Source organism: Camelus ferus, chromosome 12 (genome assembly GCF_009834535.1).
Source record: "Camelus ferus isolate YT-003-E chromosome 12, BCGSAC_Cfer_1.0, whole genome shotgun sequence".
Lineage (NCBI taxonomy): Eukaryota > Metazoa > Chordata > Mammalia > Artiodactyla > Camelidae > Camelus > Camelus ferus.
In genome coordinates, this window is record NC_045707.1 from 3744330 (window position 1) to 3762253 (window position 17924).

Below are 17924 nucleotides of genomic sequence, written 5' to 3' on the forward strand. Positions count from 1 at the left end.
TGGCCCGCCTGTCTGATTGCCCAGGAGGGCGTGGACGGGCTGCCACCGACGGCAGCAGGACCGCTTCCTCTGCAGGGAAGGTGGCTCCCACACCTGTGCAGCCCGGCTTCTCCTTCCAAACGTGCCTGTTGAGGACCTGGAGCTGGGGTCACCAACTCCAGTACCTTCCAGGGGCCAGGCAGGTGACACCCATGAACCAGGCTGGGCTCCGTCAGGCTGACTTGATTTCAGGGGACTTGGTGGTGGGGACTGGGGTGATCTGGGGTGGATATGCCGCAGCCAGATGGGGAGGTTCTTTTTCCCTTAAGTCAAATGTAGCATGTGGGGATGTCAGCCCAGTGGGCCCTGACCTTTCCATTTTTCAAAAGAAACCAGAAATCCAGACGGTGTGTGTGTAATTTGTAAAGTTGGCAACTGATCTGAATTTAAACCAAGGGTAGGTTGCTGTGGTGTCACAGGTGGGCTGAATTTGTCCTGGGTCCTCCAGCTCGCTGCCTCTGGGCCACGTGCTGCGGCCTTTGAGATGGACGGCGGCTGTCCTCGTCACGTTGCACGCTTGGTCCTCAGGTTCTGGAAGGTGTGTGTGGAGACAGGCTTCCCATGGAATGTTCTGGAGCCAACCCTTGATCTGGTCCTCACTGTTTATTTGCTTGAGGCTGCAGGGCCATGTTTATTCTGCAGACCCGAACTTGGGTCATGTGGCCTGAGAGGATTATGTGAATCCCTCCAAGTGGGAGGGTTGGTTGAAATCTCTAAAATACTTTGATTTATGGGGACAGCAAAATGACAGAATCCGGGAGAGCATAGGGCTTGTGGTTGTCAGAAGACATGGGGACTGCCCTGTGCTGCGTGCCAGGCCCACGGCGCTGTCCCTGCGGGTGGGTGTCTCAGGAGCCGTCAGAGCTGAGGCTGCGGGGCTTAGACCACATGGGCTGGGAGTGGAACTCCAAGCCCAGGGCCCCCTCAGTCTGGGTCCCTCCCACCCCTTTGGGTTTCCTTCTATGGGCTGTGGGTTTGGTGGGAAGACAGAAAGCTAACTTTTAATCCTGAGTAAGCTGCTTGTTAGTTAAAAGACTCTGGCCATAGTATCTCTGTGAGCCCCAGTTTTTACCGAGGGATAATCAGCCATCTCAGGTGTTTATTGAGAGAATCAGCCGAGAGTGACCTTGGCACCCGCCACAGCGCCTGGCCTGGGGTGCTCAGAAACGCTGGTTCCTGTTTTCACTTGAAATATGCAAACAACTAGAAACCACCTGGGCTTGAAAAATTCTAACCCCTTGAATAAATAAGACTTATCCCTCAGAAAACAAAATGGTATGTGTAATGACCTATGTTAAACGTGTTTCATTGGCCAGTTAATCATAGTGGTTAAACATTTGCCCAAGGTGGTAAGAAGTCATATAAGTAGGTCCTAAGACACGTAGGAAGAAAGGAGTCATTCATTCCTAAGTTCAGAGAATCAAATGTGGAGGACATGGGGACACACAGTGGGTGAGGTAGTGGGAAGAGGGCCCAGTGGCCACCCTTAGACCCACGCCCGAGATGGTGAGACCTGGGTCTTGCTTTCAGTGTGTATGGGGGGACTCTTCCCCTGAGAAAAGACTCCAAGTCGTGTGTCTTGGTGCGTGTCTGTATCTGTGACTGGTCTCAGAGGCTCAGCTGACCTGGGATCCTTGGGCCAGGTATCCAGGAGGATCAGTCTACTTTCTAGGGTGCTGTCTCTGTCTGGGGTACCCTAGGCAGGGGCAGTGATATACAACCATCTGACATGGCTGAAGGCCAGGGTGGCTGGGCTGACCTGGGGGTGACCCTGTTTGGCAAGGGGGTGGGTGTTCCAGTGGTGGAGGCTGGGCTTCCCGCCCCTCTTGAGACAGATAAAGTGGTGGCCAGAGCCTTCCTAAGTTCCTCACTCCTCTTGTGGTCAATGTCTTCCATTTCCTGTAGTTTCTGCAGAGGAAAGCTGGGTATCAGGGAGGGAACTCCAGCAGCCACCACAGATATGAGGCTAGAGCTGAACTCCGGAAACGGCCACAGCTGACCCATTCTCTCCACTCACCTCTCGTCCTCCACACTCACATGGGCACGTCCCACCCCACTTCCCTGTGGCTTCTCCTACCTGGGAGATTTCAGTGAGGATGATCCCTTGGTACCGTCTGCCCTGCCCCAGGGCTTCCATGTCAGCCAGGAATTCTTTCCTCTCCTGGATTTCCTTCACCACTGGACAAGGAGAGGGCCATCAGGACAGGACAGTGGGGACCGTCAGGCTCCCAGGAGGGGTGGCAGGGGCGGCTCTCTTGGGAACAGGAAGCAGTTCTGGGGTCAGTTTCTCACTCGTTGGCCCTCAGGGATGTCCCCCTCCCTGGTTCTGGGCCCCTCCACACACACTCCCTTCTCCAGCATAACTGGCCCATCAGGGGCTTACGTTCTTCAAAGCGGTCCAGCTCCGGGGCTGGGTCCTCCTGTCGCACAGGAGAGGGCTTGCTTTTCCGTTCCTCTGGCTCCTTCCCGGTGGCAAAAATATTTTGCAGTCTTCGCTTTTCCTTCTCCAGATCTCCTGTTGGACCCAGATGTGGCCAAGTTAAGGCATAAAGGGTACCCCCATCCATGGTCTGTGTTCCCAATTGGGTTCGCTGGTTCCAGGGTGCCTGGGTAATGTGGGTATGGTTTTTGCAGTCCTGGCACCTTCTACCCTGGGTGCCCCTGAGCTGGTCATGTCATGTCAGACAGGGAGGGGTTGAAAGAACCTGGAAGAAAGCTTTGTCAACACGCACAGCCTACCTTGGTGCAGAGCAAGGCTAAGAAAACGCAGTGACTGCCAAGGTGCAGCCTGGGTGGAGAGGCTCCGTGGAGGTGTCGGAGGGTCTAGGCCAAGAGTTATGTCTGGTGCCAAGTAGAAAGTGGGGGATGAATGGCTCTGTGAAATAGGCTGGGGTGCAGAGGAGCCCTGGACTCCAGGCACCATGTGAGCTTGAGAGAGCAGTGGCTGTGACACCTGACTGCCAAACATTCATCAGAAATTGGTGGAAACCAGTTAACTGTTAAAGAGAGTTCTGGAAAGATGTATAAAAAGGAATATCTAGCTGGTTTCCCATACACTCTGAACACTCCCAAGCTAACGTGTGCCAAGGCTCAAGAGCTTTGGTATAACTGGCCTGAGAATTTGATTAGACGATGCCTGCTTAGCACCCTGAGGGCTGCTGGTCTCCCTGCCTGCCCCCTTTGGAGGGAGGTAAGGGAGGGGCTGCAGTCCAGGCCCCTCACTTACGGGTGGCTTGAGGCTTGAACTGCTCCCGGCTGTAGGCCCCGTTGGCCTGGCACTTGCTGGCAGGCCGGAGGTGGGACCTAGCTGCCAGGATGGGAGGCAGGTAGATGGCCGAGGCTGGCTGCTTGGAAGGCAAGACCCTCTGGCTGGAAGCTGGGCTGCACTGTAGAGGGAGAGGGTCTCCTCCTGGGGAAGGAAGGGTGAGGGTCAGGGGGTCCACCTGGCTTTTTAAAAAAAATTTTATGAAAGTGGTACCTACCTGTTATAACAAGTCAGACAGTACAGAAGTCTCCCCTTCTTTCCAACCCTCCCCCTACAATGAGCCATGGCAACAATTTGGTGGTTTTGGTCCTTTCTTTTTGATGCTTACATGTTTAATGTTCAAAGATATATATGCATACATAAGATTCTGTTTTCAAACACTGGATCATACTGTATTGTAGTCAGTAATAGACTCTTAACAACCTATCGTGGATATCTTTCCAGATCGCTCCATTTATATATAACTTATTTTTTATAAATAGAATAGATACAGTATTTATTCAACTAGTCTTTTAGTTTCAGAAATTCAGGCTGTTTCCAGGGGTATTTTTTGGTTTTGGATTTTTTTCTCTACTTCAAACAATGCTGCAATAAACATTCTTGTACATCAAGCCTTTGTCTTGGTGCTTTTATTTCTATAGATGGATTCCTAAAACCTGTTTGGTCCTGGGCGGGGAGGGATGGTTTGGATGGTAATAGACACCAACCCCTCCTACTGTCCATCCTCACTGCCTAGACCCAGAGCTGGGGCTCCTCCCCCAGGCCAGCCAAGTGTGTCCCCTCCTATCTGGCTGACTGGCCCCCTCCTCTCAATTGTCCTATAGCCCAGCTCAGAGCAGACCCTACCCACTGTTTTGATCTGACTCCTGCCGACCTCCCCTAACTTTCCAGCATTCTTCTATCATCCGCCCAGCAAATTTGGATTAAGTATGTACCCTGTGCCAGGCCCCGGACACAGCGGGTAAAGTGGGAAGTAAGATAAAGTCCTGTCCTCACAGCGCTTATGCCTGGGGTTTAGATGGTGATAAAACACGTAAGATACACAGTATGTTAGATTGTGATGGTGATAGTACAGGGATGGAGCACAGGGTGTATCAGAGCAGGATTTGCAATTATAAATAGGGAAGGGCCTTGTGGAGAGGGTGACATTTGAGAAAATACCCCAAAGTGGTAAGAGGCCAGCCACACAGATATTTTGGGGAAGAGCATTCCAGGCAGAAGGAATGGTCAGAGCAAAGGCCTTGAAGTGGGAATGTGCCTGGAGTGTTGGAGGAAGAGCTGGGAGGCGACGGTGTGGGAATGGACTGAGCAAGGGGCAGAGTGTAGGGGGAGGAGAGGCTAGAGGTCATGGAGGGCAAGAGATGTACAGGGCCTCATAGCCTCTGGAAAGACTGGCTTTTACTCTGTGTGAAGTGGGGAGCCATGGGAGGCCTCTGCACAGAGGAGTAGAGGAATGACATGGTCCCTTTAGCTGCTGTTGAAAATACAGTAATTTCCCACTACCTTCCCCTTCTCACGTCCTCTACCGTGGTCCACACCATGGTTTTTCTCTCTTCTCTGAAGAGATGCTGCGCTTCCTAAAATGTCCCTCCTACTCTCTCCACTCCTTATTTCTACCCGTCCAGCGCCAAATGCTACCTCTTCCTTTGGCCCATTCTCAGCAAATACTTATGACTCAAGTAATTCTGGGAGTTCAGGTTGAGGAGAGGATTTTGTAGCTCGCAACAGAATTTGAACTAAGCCTCAAAACAACAAGTAGGACTTGGTTAAGAAGAGAGTAAAAGAGAAGGGATTCTAGGAGAAGAAACTAGATTCAACATCAATGCTTGGAGGCAGTGTTTTTAGAAACAAAACTTCTAAGGAGAATAAAACTGCCAGGCAAACCAGTGACTTGCGTTGGCCTAACCACTGACGCAATTAGTCCTTCAATAAATATTCTGAGCACCTAGGAGCTGGGGTAGCATGGTGAATAAGGTAGACACATTCTTGATATCCTGCTATCTACTTTTAGTTGAATTTCTAGCACATTCTCTTTGTAGCCATGCTGTAGGGGACACCAAATTATTAACAGATTACTGAGCATGGAGTTATGTGATTCAGCTGTGTTGTGGAACTAGGCTCTGGCAGCCTGAGTTGTCCTTGTCCACAAAGAGGAAGAAGATCCGACTTCTGAACTGGCTTGATGGAGCCTCCCCACCTCGGCCAGTGCTGGGCAGACACTGCCAACATTTGTCTCTGACTCTCCCTTCCCTATGCTTCTGTGGTTGTTCAGATGCCTCCCTGACTCTCCCTTCCCTATATTTCTGTGGTTGATCAGATGCCTCCTGATAGGCACCCTCTTCCTCAAGAGAAGGCAATAGCTATTGGCAGATTCAAGTGAAGTTCAGCAGGCTTGGACCCTCTGGCGTTCTCTTAAAGGCAACTTTACAGATCTCTGTTCTGCTCCATTAAATGTTGATTCAGTTAAATCTCAGAAAGCAAAGGTTGTTTTTAAGATCTTAGAGGGAACCTCATTCTTGTGCCCATGTACAGCCACATTTTTGTTTCCCTTGAAACAAAATCTGTGGTCAGAGGTGAGCTGTGGAAAGGTTTTGCATATTTTTCCCTAAGTTGGAATCCTGCCAATAATCTTGTTTCTGCTAGCTAAGCTAAGAATGAATAAAACTATAAATGAGACACAGCCTTCTCCTTTGGAGAGCTTGAATGGTATGTGAGTAAGAGGACAGCATTCAGACTATTTGGCAGGGCAGGAAGTCTTGAATGGACTGTGATCTGTTGGGAAGGCTGGCTGGAGCTGGACTGTGCCCAAAGCAAAGGCCCCATCAGGTCAACTCCCCAGGAGCAAGGGTCAGAAATACTATTTGATTTTTGTGGTCTTTCAAAATGAAGTCCCCTCCCCCTTAATATGGAGAAGCATTAGAATGGTGGCCCAGAATCCCTCTGCCCAGAAAGCCTCTGTGGATTGCGTCTTACGTTTCATGGTGTCCATGATGTGGCGCTGTTGGAAGTTAGTCAGTTTGGATTCTTTCATCATCACTGCAAGATAAAGCACTTCAATGAGGCCTCCTGGGCTGCAAGCAGATGCCTTCATCTCACCTATTGAAATTTAATATTGTATTGCCTCCTGGCCCCAATTGTACATCTGAGTACACCCTCTCTTCCTTTCCTGCTTCATTTTTTTCTATAGCACTTGTCACCGTCTAAGCTCTAAATATTTTAATTAGTATTTGTTACCTTCCTATTGGAATAGTAGCTCCATGGGAGCAAGAATTTTTGCTGTTTTTTTCTACTGCTGTATCCTCAGCACCTAGAATGATATCTACAGCACATAGTGGGGCTTTAAAATTTTTTGTTGAGTGAATGAATGAGTGAATGAATGAGTGAATGAACAAGTATTTGTTAAGTATGTGCCAGGAGCTGGAGCTAAAATTGTGAGCCAAAACAGGCATGGTGTTCTGGTGGAGTCCACAAACTGGAGGGGTGGAAGGATGTCAATTCAATGTTAATTCAGTGGGACACACTAGGTATCTGACTACAGGTTGCACTAAGCCCAGTGAAGGGAAAGGTATGTAGTAGTGTGTGGGTACATAACAATTGGTTCCACTGCGGTGGTGGTGGGTGGGAAGGAAATTAAGCTTCCCTGGGGAAATTGAAAGTGTGATCTAAGGGATGCACGGAAGTTAACTACTCTAAGCCATAAGTCATATGGGGGGAGGGGGGAACTGAGGTACAGAGGGTAACTGTTACCACCGCTTTTCTTGTGTCCTTTAATGCACTGACCTCTGAGCAGCTCACAGGTTCCTGGGGTGTAAGTGGCCGGCTTGGGGCAGCGCCAGAACCCCGTTCCTTTCGTTGCTGTCTCCACCCTCTCCTGGGAAGCCATGGGAGGGCTCTGAGGAGGGAAAAACGCAACGACACACCTCCTGTCTCTTAGGTCCAATCTCTGTTCCCGCAACCCCAAGTTTGGGAGCGGGGGTCGGGTCGCAAGAGAATCGTGACACCGCGCGTCAATATCGCAACAGTGCCCGATTCTCCCACCCTCAACAGATCCACTGGCAGATAATACACACGCGAACCGAGACCTCATCCTGACCTGGCGCCTGTGTCAGGGAAGCCCGCTCTGGAGGAAGGGGGCGTTAGGGAAGCCGTGCCTGTTGGGTGATACGTCCAAACTAAAACCTCACCCTAAAGTAAGACCCCGCCTGGGTGGCCCCTCCTCACAGAGGCTGCTGAGCTCCGGAGATCGTAACCACGTCTCTGCAGCTGCACGTGCGCTGGCGCCCCGCAGAAATACTTCTCCGATCTCTGCAACTAGAGCCTGCGACTTGCCGCTCCGGCTACCATGGTAACGCGAACACACCGCTCGACGCATGCGCTCGTTTATCGCCCCGGCCAGACTCCCGGAAGTGATTGCCTCTGGGTCACGGCGCAGGCGCAGAGTACGCGCGGCGCCGCTCGAGGCGGAGGCGCTGTGTCTGTGGGCCTCCGCGCGGGTCTGGGGAGAGAGCCAGGTAGCTGCGGCCCAGGCGTCATGTCAGACAACGAGGACAAGTGAGTTCTGGAGCGAAATGCCTTTTGCGGAGCCTCGGAAGTGACGGGTGAAGCGGAAGCCTGGCTCGAAAGAAGTTGAGGAGCCAGGCGTGGAGGGGCAGTGTCTCAAGGGACTCGGGGGGCGCTGAGGGGGCCCGCGGAGCTGGAGAAGGGAAAGGCGGGGAACCGGGAGCATAGACCCGACCAGAGGCTTAGCACAGACAGGCCCTGGCTCGAGGGTCCAGAGAGGATCACTGAAAAGATATCTTTCAACAGACTTCCGCTAAGTCGGATTCTGTGTCTTGATTTGGACATACTGAGGTGTATTAGGCATAATCCTTGCTCTCCCAGTGGGATCCCTTTCTAGAAGAGGGGACATGTCCTTAGATAATACGGGGGCTTATCTGTGAATTGCATGGTAAAAGTATGTAGTATAGAAGTAATCCAGAGGAGGGTCTGGGGACACTTTGAAGTGGTAAAAGTCTGGGAGGCTTGCAGTAATTAGGTGAGAAAAGGTAGTGACTTGTCCCAGGGTGATAGTAGTAGAGGTAGTGAGAAGTGGTTTTGAATTCTGGATTTTTTGCGGGGGCGGGGAGGAGGTAATTAGGTTTATTTATTTATTTTTTAATGGAGGTATTGGGGATTGATGCAAAGCACGCATGCTACCTCTGAGCTACACTCTTTCTTCCACCCCCGGATTTATTTTGAAGCTAAAGCCAGAAAGATTTCCTGATGTGTGGGGTTGGAGGAGAGGTCTATTCTGAAGAGAAAAATCGGGAAGTCCTCAGCATAAGTATATTAGTCAAAGCTGAGAAACGGGAGATCATCAGGGAAGTGTCAGTAGAGAAGAGGAGATGGCTGAGCGTCAGAGCATCCCAACATGGAGTGCTTGAAGGGAAAAGAGGAGAAACCAGCAAAGGAGATTGAGAAGGAGCAGCCAGGGAGTTGGGGGGACACCAAGAGAGTGAAGTGTCCTTGCAGTCAAGTGAGGAGAGTGTTTTGAGTGAGAGGAGGTGGTCTGATGTGCCAACTGCTAGATAAGGCTAGAGGACAACAAGAATGGTCCATTGGATTTAGCAACGTGGAAATCATTAACATACTCGAAAGGAGTGGCTTTGGTGGAGCCATGGAGGTGGAAGTCTTTGGAGTGAAATGATGACAGAATGGGAAGAGAAGAATTGGAAACACTGAAGACAGACAACTCTTTCATGAATTTTGCTCCCAAGGGGAGCATGGAAATAGGGCTCTGCAGGGAGGGAGTAGAAAAGTAAGCTTTGTTTGTTTTTTAAAATGGGGAAATTAAATGATTTGTTAAGTGATTATTAAATGATTCACTCATTAAGTAGATACTTATCGAGTACCTCCTACATACCATATGAGACTCAGATCTCTGCCCTCTTTGATTCTAGTAAGTCATGCTCTGACTGGCTTCTTTTTCTTGGACAGTTTTGATGGCGATGACTTTGACGATGTGGAGGAGGATGAAGGGCTAGATGACTTGGAGAATGCCGAGGAGGTCAGTATTTAGTCTTGGGTCCTCCCTCTGCAGTCCTACCTGCAGATAGCCTGTCCGGTGGTAACTGACTGAATGCATCTGCCTCCCATTTGTGGTCAAGGCAGGCTCAGTTAGAGTGAGGAAAGATCTGGTCCTGGATAGGGGAGGAGCCCCTAGAGGGTGGGCTTGAAGGCTTTTGTCCACTTGGACCACAGCGTGTGGCTTCTGGGGCAGTTAGTTCACTAACTGAAATATCCTCTTCATTCATTGAGCAAACATGTGTTGAATGTTTATTATGTGCCAGGAGCTCTGCATTGGGCTCCATAAATAGAAAGGGGGAGGAGGTATAGCTCAGTGGTATAGTGCATGTTTAGTATGCACGAGGTCCTGAGTTCAATCCCCAGTACCTCCATTAACAACAACAACAACAACAACAACAACAACAACAACAACAAAAAGGAAAGAAAGAAAGCTGGAGAAGTAAGGGCCTAGATCAGGCAGGATTTTGTAGCCTATAGGTAGCAGGAAGCCACTGATGAGCTTTGAGCTTGGGAGTGGCATGATCCAGTTTATACTTTAGAAGGATCATTCTGGCCTCAGAGTGAGGAATGAATTGGAGAGGAGCAAGAGTAAAAGAAAGAGCCCGATTAGGGAGCTCTCCTAGACCTCCAGGTGAGAGACGTGGGGCTTGGACTTAGGTGCTGGTAATGTTGGTGATAAGAAAATGGATGAGATACTTTGGTGGGTTGAATGTGGGTTTGGGAAAGTGGGAGCTGATTATGGTGATTCCCAGGTTTCTGGCTTGAGTCACTAGGTGAATGAGCTTCATAAATAAAATGTCCTGTGTGACTGATGGAGGAAGAAGTGCTTTATGTGTCCTGGAGAGAGAGTGATCCACAATTTTTTAGGCTCGGAAGCTGAAGCCCCTCTTTTCAGATTTCCTCTGTCTGCAGGACACTCTGAGGTGCTTGTTCCACTGAGTCAGAAACCCCCTCTATCCTTCTAGTCCCTTCCATCCCTGTCCTGTTGATTCTGCCTCCTACATGTGGTTCAGTCCTATTTCTGTTTCTCCATTCCTAGTGCCTCAGCCTGGTGTAGATTTTCATCGCTTTTCACCCACATTACTGTAGAAATTGTGTTACTGGTTTTCTGCCTTCAGTCTGCTGTTTGCCTTTCTGCTGCCAGAGTTGTCTTTTTCACCTTCCCACATGATGGATTACTATTGGTCTTCCAAAGTGGTCTCTCTGCTTCTGCTCTTACCCGCTACAGAATATTCTCAACAGAGTATCCAGAGTGATCCCTGTAAATCTTAAGTCAAATTGTCTCTCCTCTGCTCAGAACCCACATGCAGTGGCTTCATCTCATTCAGAATAAATGCCAAAAAGATGTACAAGGTCCTCCATGATCTGGCTACTTGCCACCTCTGTCACCTTATCTCTTCTTGCTGTCCCTGTCATGCTAGGCATTCCTGCTCAGAATCTTTGATCATGCTCTTCCCTCTTCCAGGAACACTTCTCCCTTAGATATGCATACGACCTTTTCCTCGTTTCCTCCAGGTAGTTGCTCAGGTGTCACCTCAACGAGGCCTTCCCTGACCATCTATTTAAAATTGCTGCATTCCCCCCTCCTCCCACACACCACCCTTGGCTCTCCCTGTCTTTTCTCTGTTCTTATATTACACATTTTAATTATTTTAATTTTACATATTTTAATTTTTTTCTTGTTTATATCTTTTCTTATTATAGTGTAAGTTCTATAAGGGAAAGGGTTTTTATCTGTCTTACTCGCTGCTCTATCCCAAGCACTTAGAATACTATCTGACACATCATAAGCACTTAATAAATATTTGTTGACATTATTCTTTATTATGGAATTTATTCTCCTGCCTGCAACCCCGTATCTACCTTTTGCTCTAATCATACTCCACAATTAGTTGTCCAAACTTAGCATGTTCTCTCCCTCCTCTGTACCTGTACTAATGCAGTTCAACCTGCCTTGAATGCCCTTTCCTTCCTCATTAGCTTGGCAGCGCCTCCTCATTCTTCTAGACTAGCAGTCTTAGCTCTGGACTGCATTCCTAACCCCTAGTGTGAGGTAGCTGTCCCTCACCTTCTTGGTAAGTTTGTAGCACATACTTTTATAGCACTTGGTGTTTTGTTTACTCTTGTCTTTTTCCCAGACTGAATTCTTTGAGAACAGGAACTCTTAGCTTCTGCCTCAGCATGTATTGTGATGTTCGCACATGACAGATGCTTAATAAGTTAATTGTTAAATATATGAATATATGAAGATGGGGTGCTTGTTCCTCTTCCTGCAAAGGGTGATTTGTTGTCTGTGCTCAAGGACTTCTTCGTATAGAGTCAGTGTTCTAGGACCACCCTATCTCCAGGCCCTCTGCTTCTCTCTTCCGGATGTGGAAGCTGGGTTTGGAATCCTTATCATGATTCCTCTCTTTTATTTGGTCTGAGACTTTGGCTAAGTTTGCTAACTCTCTGAGCCTCTAAAATGGGCATTGTAATCCCCACCTCATAAGGTTATTGTGAGCATTAAATGAGATGTTAATCAGGCAGTTGTGTGGTCACTGGCACGTAACAAGCGGTAGTGTAGTGCTGGGTATGACCATTGTCGTCAGCCTCCTCCCCCTCACCCCCAATAATGCAACCTGAGATTTTCCCTCTTCTGCCTTGGTGTCCAGGAGGGCCAGGAGAACATTGAGATCCTCCCTTCTGGAGAGCGACCGCAGGCCAACCAGAAGCGAATCACCACACCATATATGACCAAGTATGAGCGAGCCCGCGTGCTGGGCACCCGAGCCCTTCAGATCGCGTGAGTGTGTGCCTCTTCACCATCTTTTCCAACGGTCAGGCCACGAGGAGCCTATGAGCTATTGATGTGGTCCAGCCTGGCCCCAAAAACAGACCCTCCCTCCTCTCACATGCTAGACAAGGGTGGTGCTGTCCCTGTGTGCCGGGCCCTATGCTAGACCCCTGCCCTCAGAGTTTGTGATCCAGTGGACAAATAGGACATAAACATCTGAGGAGTCAAACAGCAGTATAGTAGAATAGCGGTAAGAATACAGAGCTTGATGGTTGCCTGTCAGGTTAGGGAAGCAAAAATAAAAATATAAAATCAGCCCTAGACCATTGTGGGCTGGTAAGTTGGGGAGCCATGGCTGCACCTGTTGGGCTTAAGGTGATTCTTGATTTGACCAGCCTATGGCCAGCCCAGAGGAGTGGGAGAGCCCTCTGTGCAGAGGCCACTTAGAGATGTGAAAGCACAGAACAATGCTGGGGGTTTGGGGATTTGAAATGAGCAACCTTGCCTTTTCTCTCCCAAGTTTGGAACTAATTGAAAAATAACAAGATTCAAGGGATAGCCAGTAACAGATGGAGACCAGCATGTGCGATGCCGGCCTGCACTCCATCAGCCATAGGCATTGCAGGCATCCAGAGGCCATCTCTGCAGGGCTGAGCCCGCCTGCTGAGGTGGTGGGCATCACGGAGGACAGATCTGAAAGTGCCCTCGCTGCAGGCAGGCAGCTTTGAGAAAGCAGGGACTCTTGAAGAGGCTGGGCCACAGATGCCTGCTTTTCCCCAGGCTCCCCTGTTAGATGGGTTCCCCCTCCATCCTGGTGAGGAGTAAGTGGGAGGATGGAGAGGGCAGGTGTGTTACTGCTGCTCTTGTAGAAGGCCCTCCTGGGGAAACATGAGGCCAAGGAAAGGGGCTCTCCACTGAACTTGCAAGCTGGAGTGGGAAATGGTGGGTATCTGGAGGAGGGGTTGCTTTGAGTAGGGAATAGTGGAAAATAGAAAAAATAGGAAGAAAAGCTGGGGCCAGAATTGTGGAGCCATGAGTGCTGGAGGAGTGGTGGTGCTCAGTCTGCACACTGCTCCCCGCCCCCGAGTTTTCAAAGCGCCTTGGACGTTATCTCCTCCAGTCCTGTGGAGCGGAGGTGACCACTGTCCACTTCAATGGAGGGTTTTCTGGGTGGGCAACGTTGTTCCTTGCCCATTTGGCACCAGTAGGCCTCTTGCCAGCCTGTTGCACTCCTTGCTGGTCTGCTGCACTCGGTGCGATGATTTTGGTATCACTGGGGTCAGGATCCTCTAGGCCTGCACCATCAATTATGGTCACCACTGACTACATTTGACCATTTAAATTTAAGTAAAACTAAGTAAAAGTTCATGTTTGGTCTCATTAGCCACATTCCACTGCCCAGTAGCCCGCTGTGGCTACCGTAATGGATAGCACAGACAGGATATTTGCGTATCGCAGAGCGCTCTGTTGGGCAGTGCTCACGTCTGCTAAACATGACCCAGCAGAAAGAATACTTCATTAATTATTTTTTTCAAACAAATAGACTGTATACAAGTTAAAGTCTTTCAGCATCCAATAAGATATTGTGCTTGCACCTATTGTGGATGCGAAGCTGATTAAAGACACAATCCCCCAGTCCTGCAGGTGTTTACAGCATGGTGGGGGAGATGGACCTATTGTAAATACCCAGAACCCAGGGCAGGCAGGGTTGGTGCTTTACAAAAGGAACAAAAAGGAAAGAAGGGAGTGACTGGGGAGGCCTCAGGAAGAAATTGGAATTCAAGTGAGGACAAGTAAAGGGAGGTTTTGAACGTATCCCAGGTGCCAGAAACAGCACGAGGAAAGGTCCAGATGGAGGTATGTGTGGACTGCGGCGGGGGAGTGGCAAGTACCTTGGGGCACAAGACTGAAGAAGATGTCACTGATGCCTTGAGTGATGAGTTCAGAAGATGGGCGTGCATCTGGTGTGCAGTGTGGAGCACTTAAAAGTCAGGAGGCAGGTATTCAGAACACTACCAGGTCCCAACATCCTGCTATTCTTTGGGAGCAAGGCTCGGCTCTGCTTAGTGCTCCTTCCGATTAAGGGCTAGGGTGCCATCTGGCACTTCCTCAGCTGCTGTAAGCCCTTGGACAACCAGGGCTGGAGCTTATCCTGAGTACTGGGCATGCGATCCTGCACTTAGGAGGTGCTGAACGAATGTTTCTTGGATAGTTTTTGAATGAAGTCTCAATCCGGCTCACTGGCACCACCTGGCGGTGGCATGTTTACCACAGCCACTTCCTGGGAGCTTGTATTTTTAGAATGCTCCTAGTAATTTGATAATTATCAGGTTTGGGATCCATTAATGTCAGTTTGAGCTGGAATCAATAAGGTTGGCTTCCCAGAGGAAGTGGGCCTAGAACTGGCCCTGTTTGTGCTTGTTTGTTTTTAGCGCCTCTGCTGTGGGCCAAGTGCTGTGCTAGGGCATGGGATCCTGGGCCACCAGGTCTAATTTGGAAACTTCAAGCAAGAAGTTGCAGTATAGTGATACTGGTGCCGAGAAAAGTGTTTGTAAGATGAGTCAGGGCACTGAGGATTCAGCAAGGATTCCCAGAGCGGCGACATTTGAGCAGGCCTGTAGGGCGAGGCGGTGTTTATGTAAGGATGCAAAAAGGAGACAACAGGCTGTGTCTGGGAACTGTGGTAGTTTGCTGTGGCTGGAACGTGGCGTAAATACAAGCAAGTAGCATGAGAAGGTGCTGGAAAGGTAAGCATGGGCCAGATGGAGTGTCATGGAAGGGTGAGTGCCTGACTGCAGGCCCCACGTAGAGGCTTGTGGGGGTGTTGCCTAGACAGAGAAGGAAAATGAGGTGACCTAGACCCAGAGGCAGGGCTGGGGGCTTGAGTTAGAGCAATCAGAAGGAAGAGCTTTTGCACACGCTGGTCCTTTGTGCTGGAATACTCTGCCGTGGCCTCAGGCTCAGGAGCCTGGGATGGGTCCTGGGGAAGGGCCTTGGCAGAGTTGCTGACGTGATGAATGTTGTAGGGCTCAGTGATGAAAGCTCACACTTGGAACACCTTTCTTCAGTTTATGGATCACCAGCTTTTTAATGGGAAGTGTTAACACAGCAGGGAGGAGCCTTCTCCATTCAAACTTGGCTCTGCCACTTACTGTCTGTGCGATCTTGGGCAATTTGCTGACCTCTCTGTGCCTCAGTTTCTGCAGGAGTGAAACAGAAGTGACAACAGTACTTAACCAAGCAGCGCATAGCACTTCCTTAGTCTCTGCTCGTTAGCCAGCAGTGTGTTAGCATCATTGCTGTGTAGGCGCGGCAGGGCTTTTGTCTTCATTTTCAAATGAGGATACTGAGATTTGGAGAAAAATTCAGTTCTCTGGAGGCAAAGTTTAAGACTAGTCTGCTGGCTCCCACTGGAGTCCCCTCACTGTCAGTGCCCCTGAAGCGCCGCTCCCCATCCGCCACACCCGCCTACCTGGAAGGTGCCCTTTTGAGGGGAGGACTGGGATGCTGATCTGATCCTGTCTGTGAAGCGAGCCTCCCACTTGGTGCTGGGCCTTCTCCCTGTGCGTCTGGTCTCCCCCATCACTTGTCCCTGTACCTGCAGGATGTGTGCCCCTGTGATGGTGGAGCTGGAGGGGGAGACAGATCCCTTGCTCATCGCCATGAAAGAGCTCAAGTAAGTCACCCAGATCGTGGTTCACTGCGCCTGGGAGGCATCCTTTGGGTTCTCTGCTGTACCCCCCTCCCCCTACTTCGCTGCTGGGAAGTGTGGTTCTTGTTCCTGTAGACCCTTAGTCTGCTCAGGAGTCAGCCCACCAGGGAGGAGGGGGCTGGGAGGGGAGGACATTGATGAGACATCGACCTCTTCTGTCTGTCAGAATTTTCCTGTCCCTACCGCATCCCTCTACCCTGCCGCCTCCTCCCTTCAGCCGTGGGTCCTTCCAGACCCACTGTCCCACACTCAGGGATGCAGGAGCTTTTTTGTTGTAATTCCGTTCCTACAAAGTGCATTCATAGTTTCAAGAGGATGCTCCTAAGACTTCTGTTCCCTTGCATTCTGCACACGTTCTGTCCCTTCTGCAAAGCTGGGGTCACCAGCCCTCATGTGCCTTGACTTCTCCCCACCACAGGGCCCGAAAGATCCCCATCATCATTCGCCGCTACCTGCCCGACGGGAGCTATGAAGACTGGGGGGTAGACGAGCTCATCATCACCGACTGAGCCGGCATCATCTTCCTGGCTGTGCCTCATCCCCAGTTTCTAGTCTCACATTCTTTATACGTGTAAATAATAAACCCTTTGACTTTTCAAACCCCTCTGCCTCCAGCTACCTGCAAGGCCCTCTTGCTTCTTCCCTGTTACTGCCCTGCTGCTTGGAGGGTGCACTCGTCCCAGTGGCCCTGTGACTGTCACTTCTTGAAGAGGCACCAGGGCCCTCCCCCCGTGACTCTCCCTACATCTCGCCATCCACCAGAGCAGAGGCGGCTGCAGGGAGACACCTCAGCTGCCTTCCCAGCAGACAGACGAGCCTTTGTGCCCAGGGAACTGGTTGCCACGGAAACCCCCAATTTCCTTTCCAGTGGGGACTGGCTGCAGGGGCTTCTCCCTTCTCAGGAGTATCACAGAGCAGGTCTCATCAAGCCACCCATTGTTTCCTAAGGACCTGCCTCGAGTCTCTTATCGTGGGCTCGGATCCCCTTTCAGGAGCCTGTGCCCCAGCAGGAAGCCTGGGGATGCAGTGATCTCCTGCCCTCCCCAAGAGAGCCCTGCTGGGCAAGTCAGCAGCTGGAGCGAGGGCCGAGCACCTGCCCACCTCTTCCCCCAACCCTGGTCCCCACTTGTTAGGCCACTCCCTGCACACTGTCCTTGGTGACCCACCTCTCTGGTCTGCCACACCCATACCTTCTCATTCTTAGCCTCTGGAAAGATGTCATTTCTCTTCTGTGTGGGGCCCTGCTCCTACAAGGCCTTCCCTAGGATGGGTGCTGGGATGATGGCGGGCAGGGAAGCAGGGCTTCTGGGTTCAAGGCATGACATTAAATCAGGACCAGAACTCCTCTTCCTCTGCTCTAGGTCCTAGTGGGGCCTGTTCTTACCCAGCCTGCAGGAAGACCAGTCAGTCACACTGGTTCTTCCCTCCCTCCAGGCTGGGTGGAGGGACCTCAGGGAGAGGGTATGTATTGACACTAACAGGGATAGAAGGGAAGATTGGCTCCCTCAATATTCCAGCCTTGACCTCCATTCTGCTGCCAGCTCCCCTTCCGGGAAGAGGAGGATCAGGCTTGCCTGACCTCTGCAAGAGGCAGGGCGCTTGAGGGTGGGTGCACCCTGGACAGGGTGGGAGCCATGAGCATCCCCAGGAGCAGGAGGGGTGTTTGCTGCTCTGGAGAAGGGTTAATTCAGGGAGCAGTGGACTTCGCACCCCCTTCCACCCTCCTCCAAGCCTGTGGAATCCTTTAATCAAGTTGGGTGCTGAAATTTCAGCTCTGAAATGCCGCCTTTGTGCTGGCATCCAGGCGGCTGCCCCAGAGTGCGGGGGTCATTTTCTCGGCCCCGTTTCTCTAAATGGTCTCTTTGTTCCTGCTGGGCCGCTCAGTATCAGATGTGATTAAAGGGAGATGGGGTTTGGGTGGAGGAGGAGAGAAGGGGCTGGGAGAGGGAGGGGGTTAACCCTTAGGGGATAGGGTGTAGAGGAGATGGAGAAAGGGTGTTTTTCCTCCCACCTCCCCCTTCCCGTTCTGCTCCTCTTTCAAGGAATCAGTCCTTGCTACTCAGCTG

The 17924-nt window shown here is 50.6% G+C and overlaps 2 protein-coding genes across 5 annotated transcripts; one reads left to right on the plus strand and one right to left on the minus strand.

The window, feature by feature from the left end:
- Window positions 1-627: 627 nt before the first annotated feature.
- Window positions 628-7684, minus strand: C12H22orf23 (chromosome 12 C22orf23 homolog). 4 transcript variants are annotated; one of them, XM_014550797.2, is made up of 7 exons: window positions 7526-7676; window positions 7085-7196; window positions 6278-6340; window positions 3266-3448; window positions 2423-2554; window positions 2117-2217; window positions 628-1947 (listed from the first exon to the last, which is right to left on the minus strand). In XM_014550797.2, the coding sequence occupies exons 2-7, from the start codon at window positions 7185-7187 to the stop codon at window positions 1708-1710; spliced, it is 822 nt and encodes a 273-aa protein (XP_014406283.2). In that variant the 5' UTR covers window positions 7188-7196; window positions 7526-7676; the 3' UTR covers window positions 628-1707. The 4 variants fall into 4 exon arrangements, 3 of the variants coding, with proteins under 3 accessions (XP_014406283.2, XP_014406282.2, XP_032348129.1); XM_014550796.2 differs by having other exon boundaries at window positions 7489-7675; XM_032492238.1 differs by lacking the exon at window positions 7526-7676 and adding an exon at window positions 7398-7505.
- Window positions 7685-7700: 16 nt separating this feature from the next.
- On the plus strand, window positions 7701-16458 carry POLR2F (RNA polymerase II subunit F). Its single transcript, XM_006174901.3, has 5 exons — window positions 7701-7855; window positions 9281-9350; window positions 12025-12155; window positions 15751-15822; window positions 16277-16458. The coding sequence occupies exons 1-5, from the start codon at window positions 7836-7838 to the stop codon at window positions 16365-16367; spliced, it is 384 nt and encodes a 127-aa protein (XP_006174963.1). The 5' UTR covers window positions 7701-7835; the 3' UTR covers window positions 16368-16458.
- Window positions 16459-17924: the final 1466 nt, after the last annotated feature.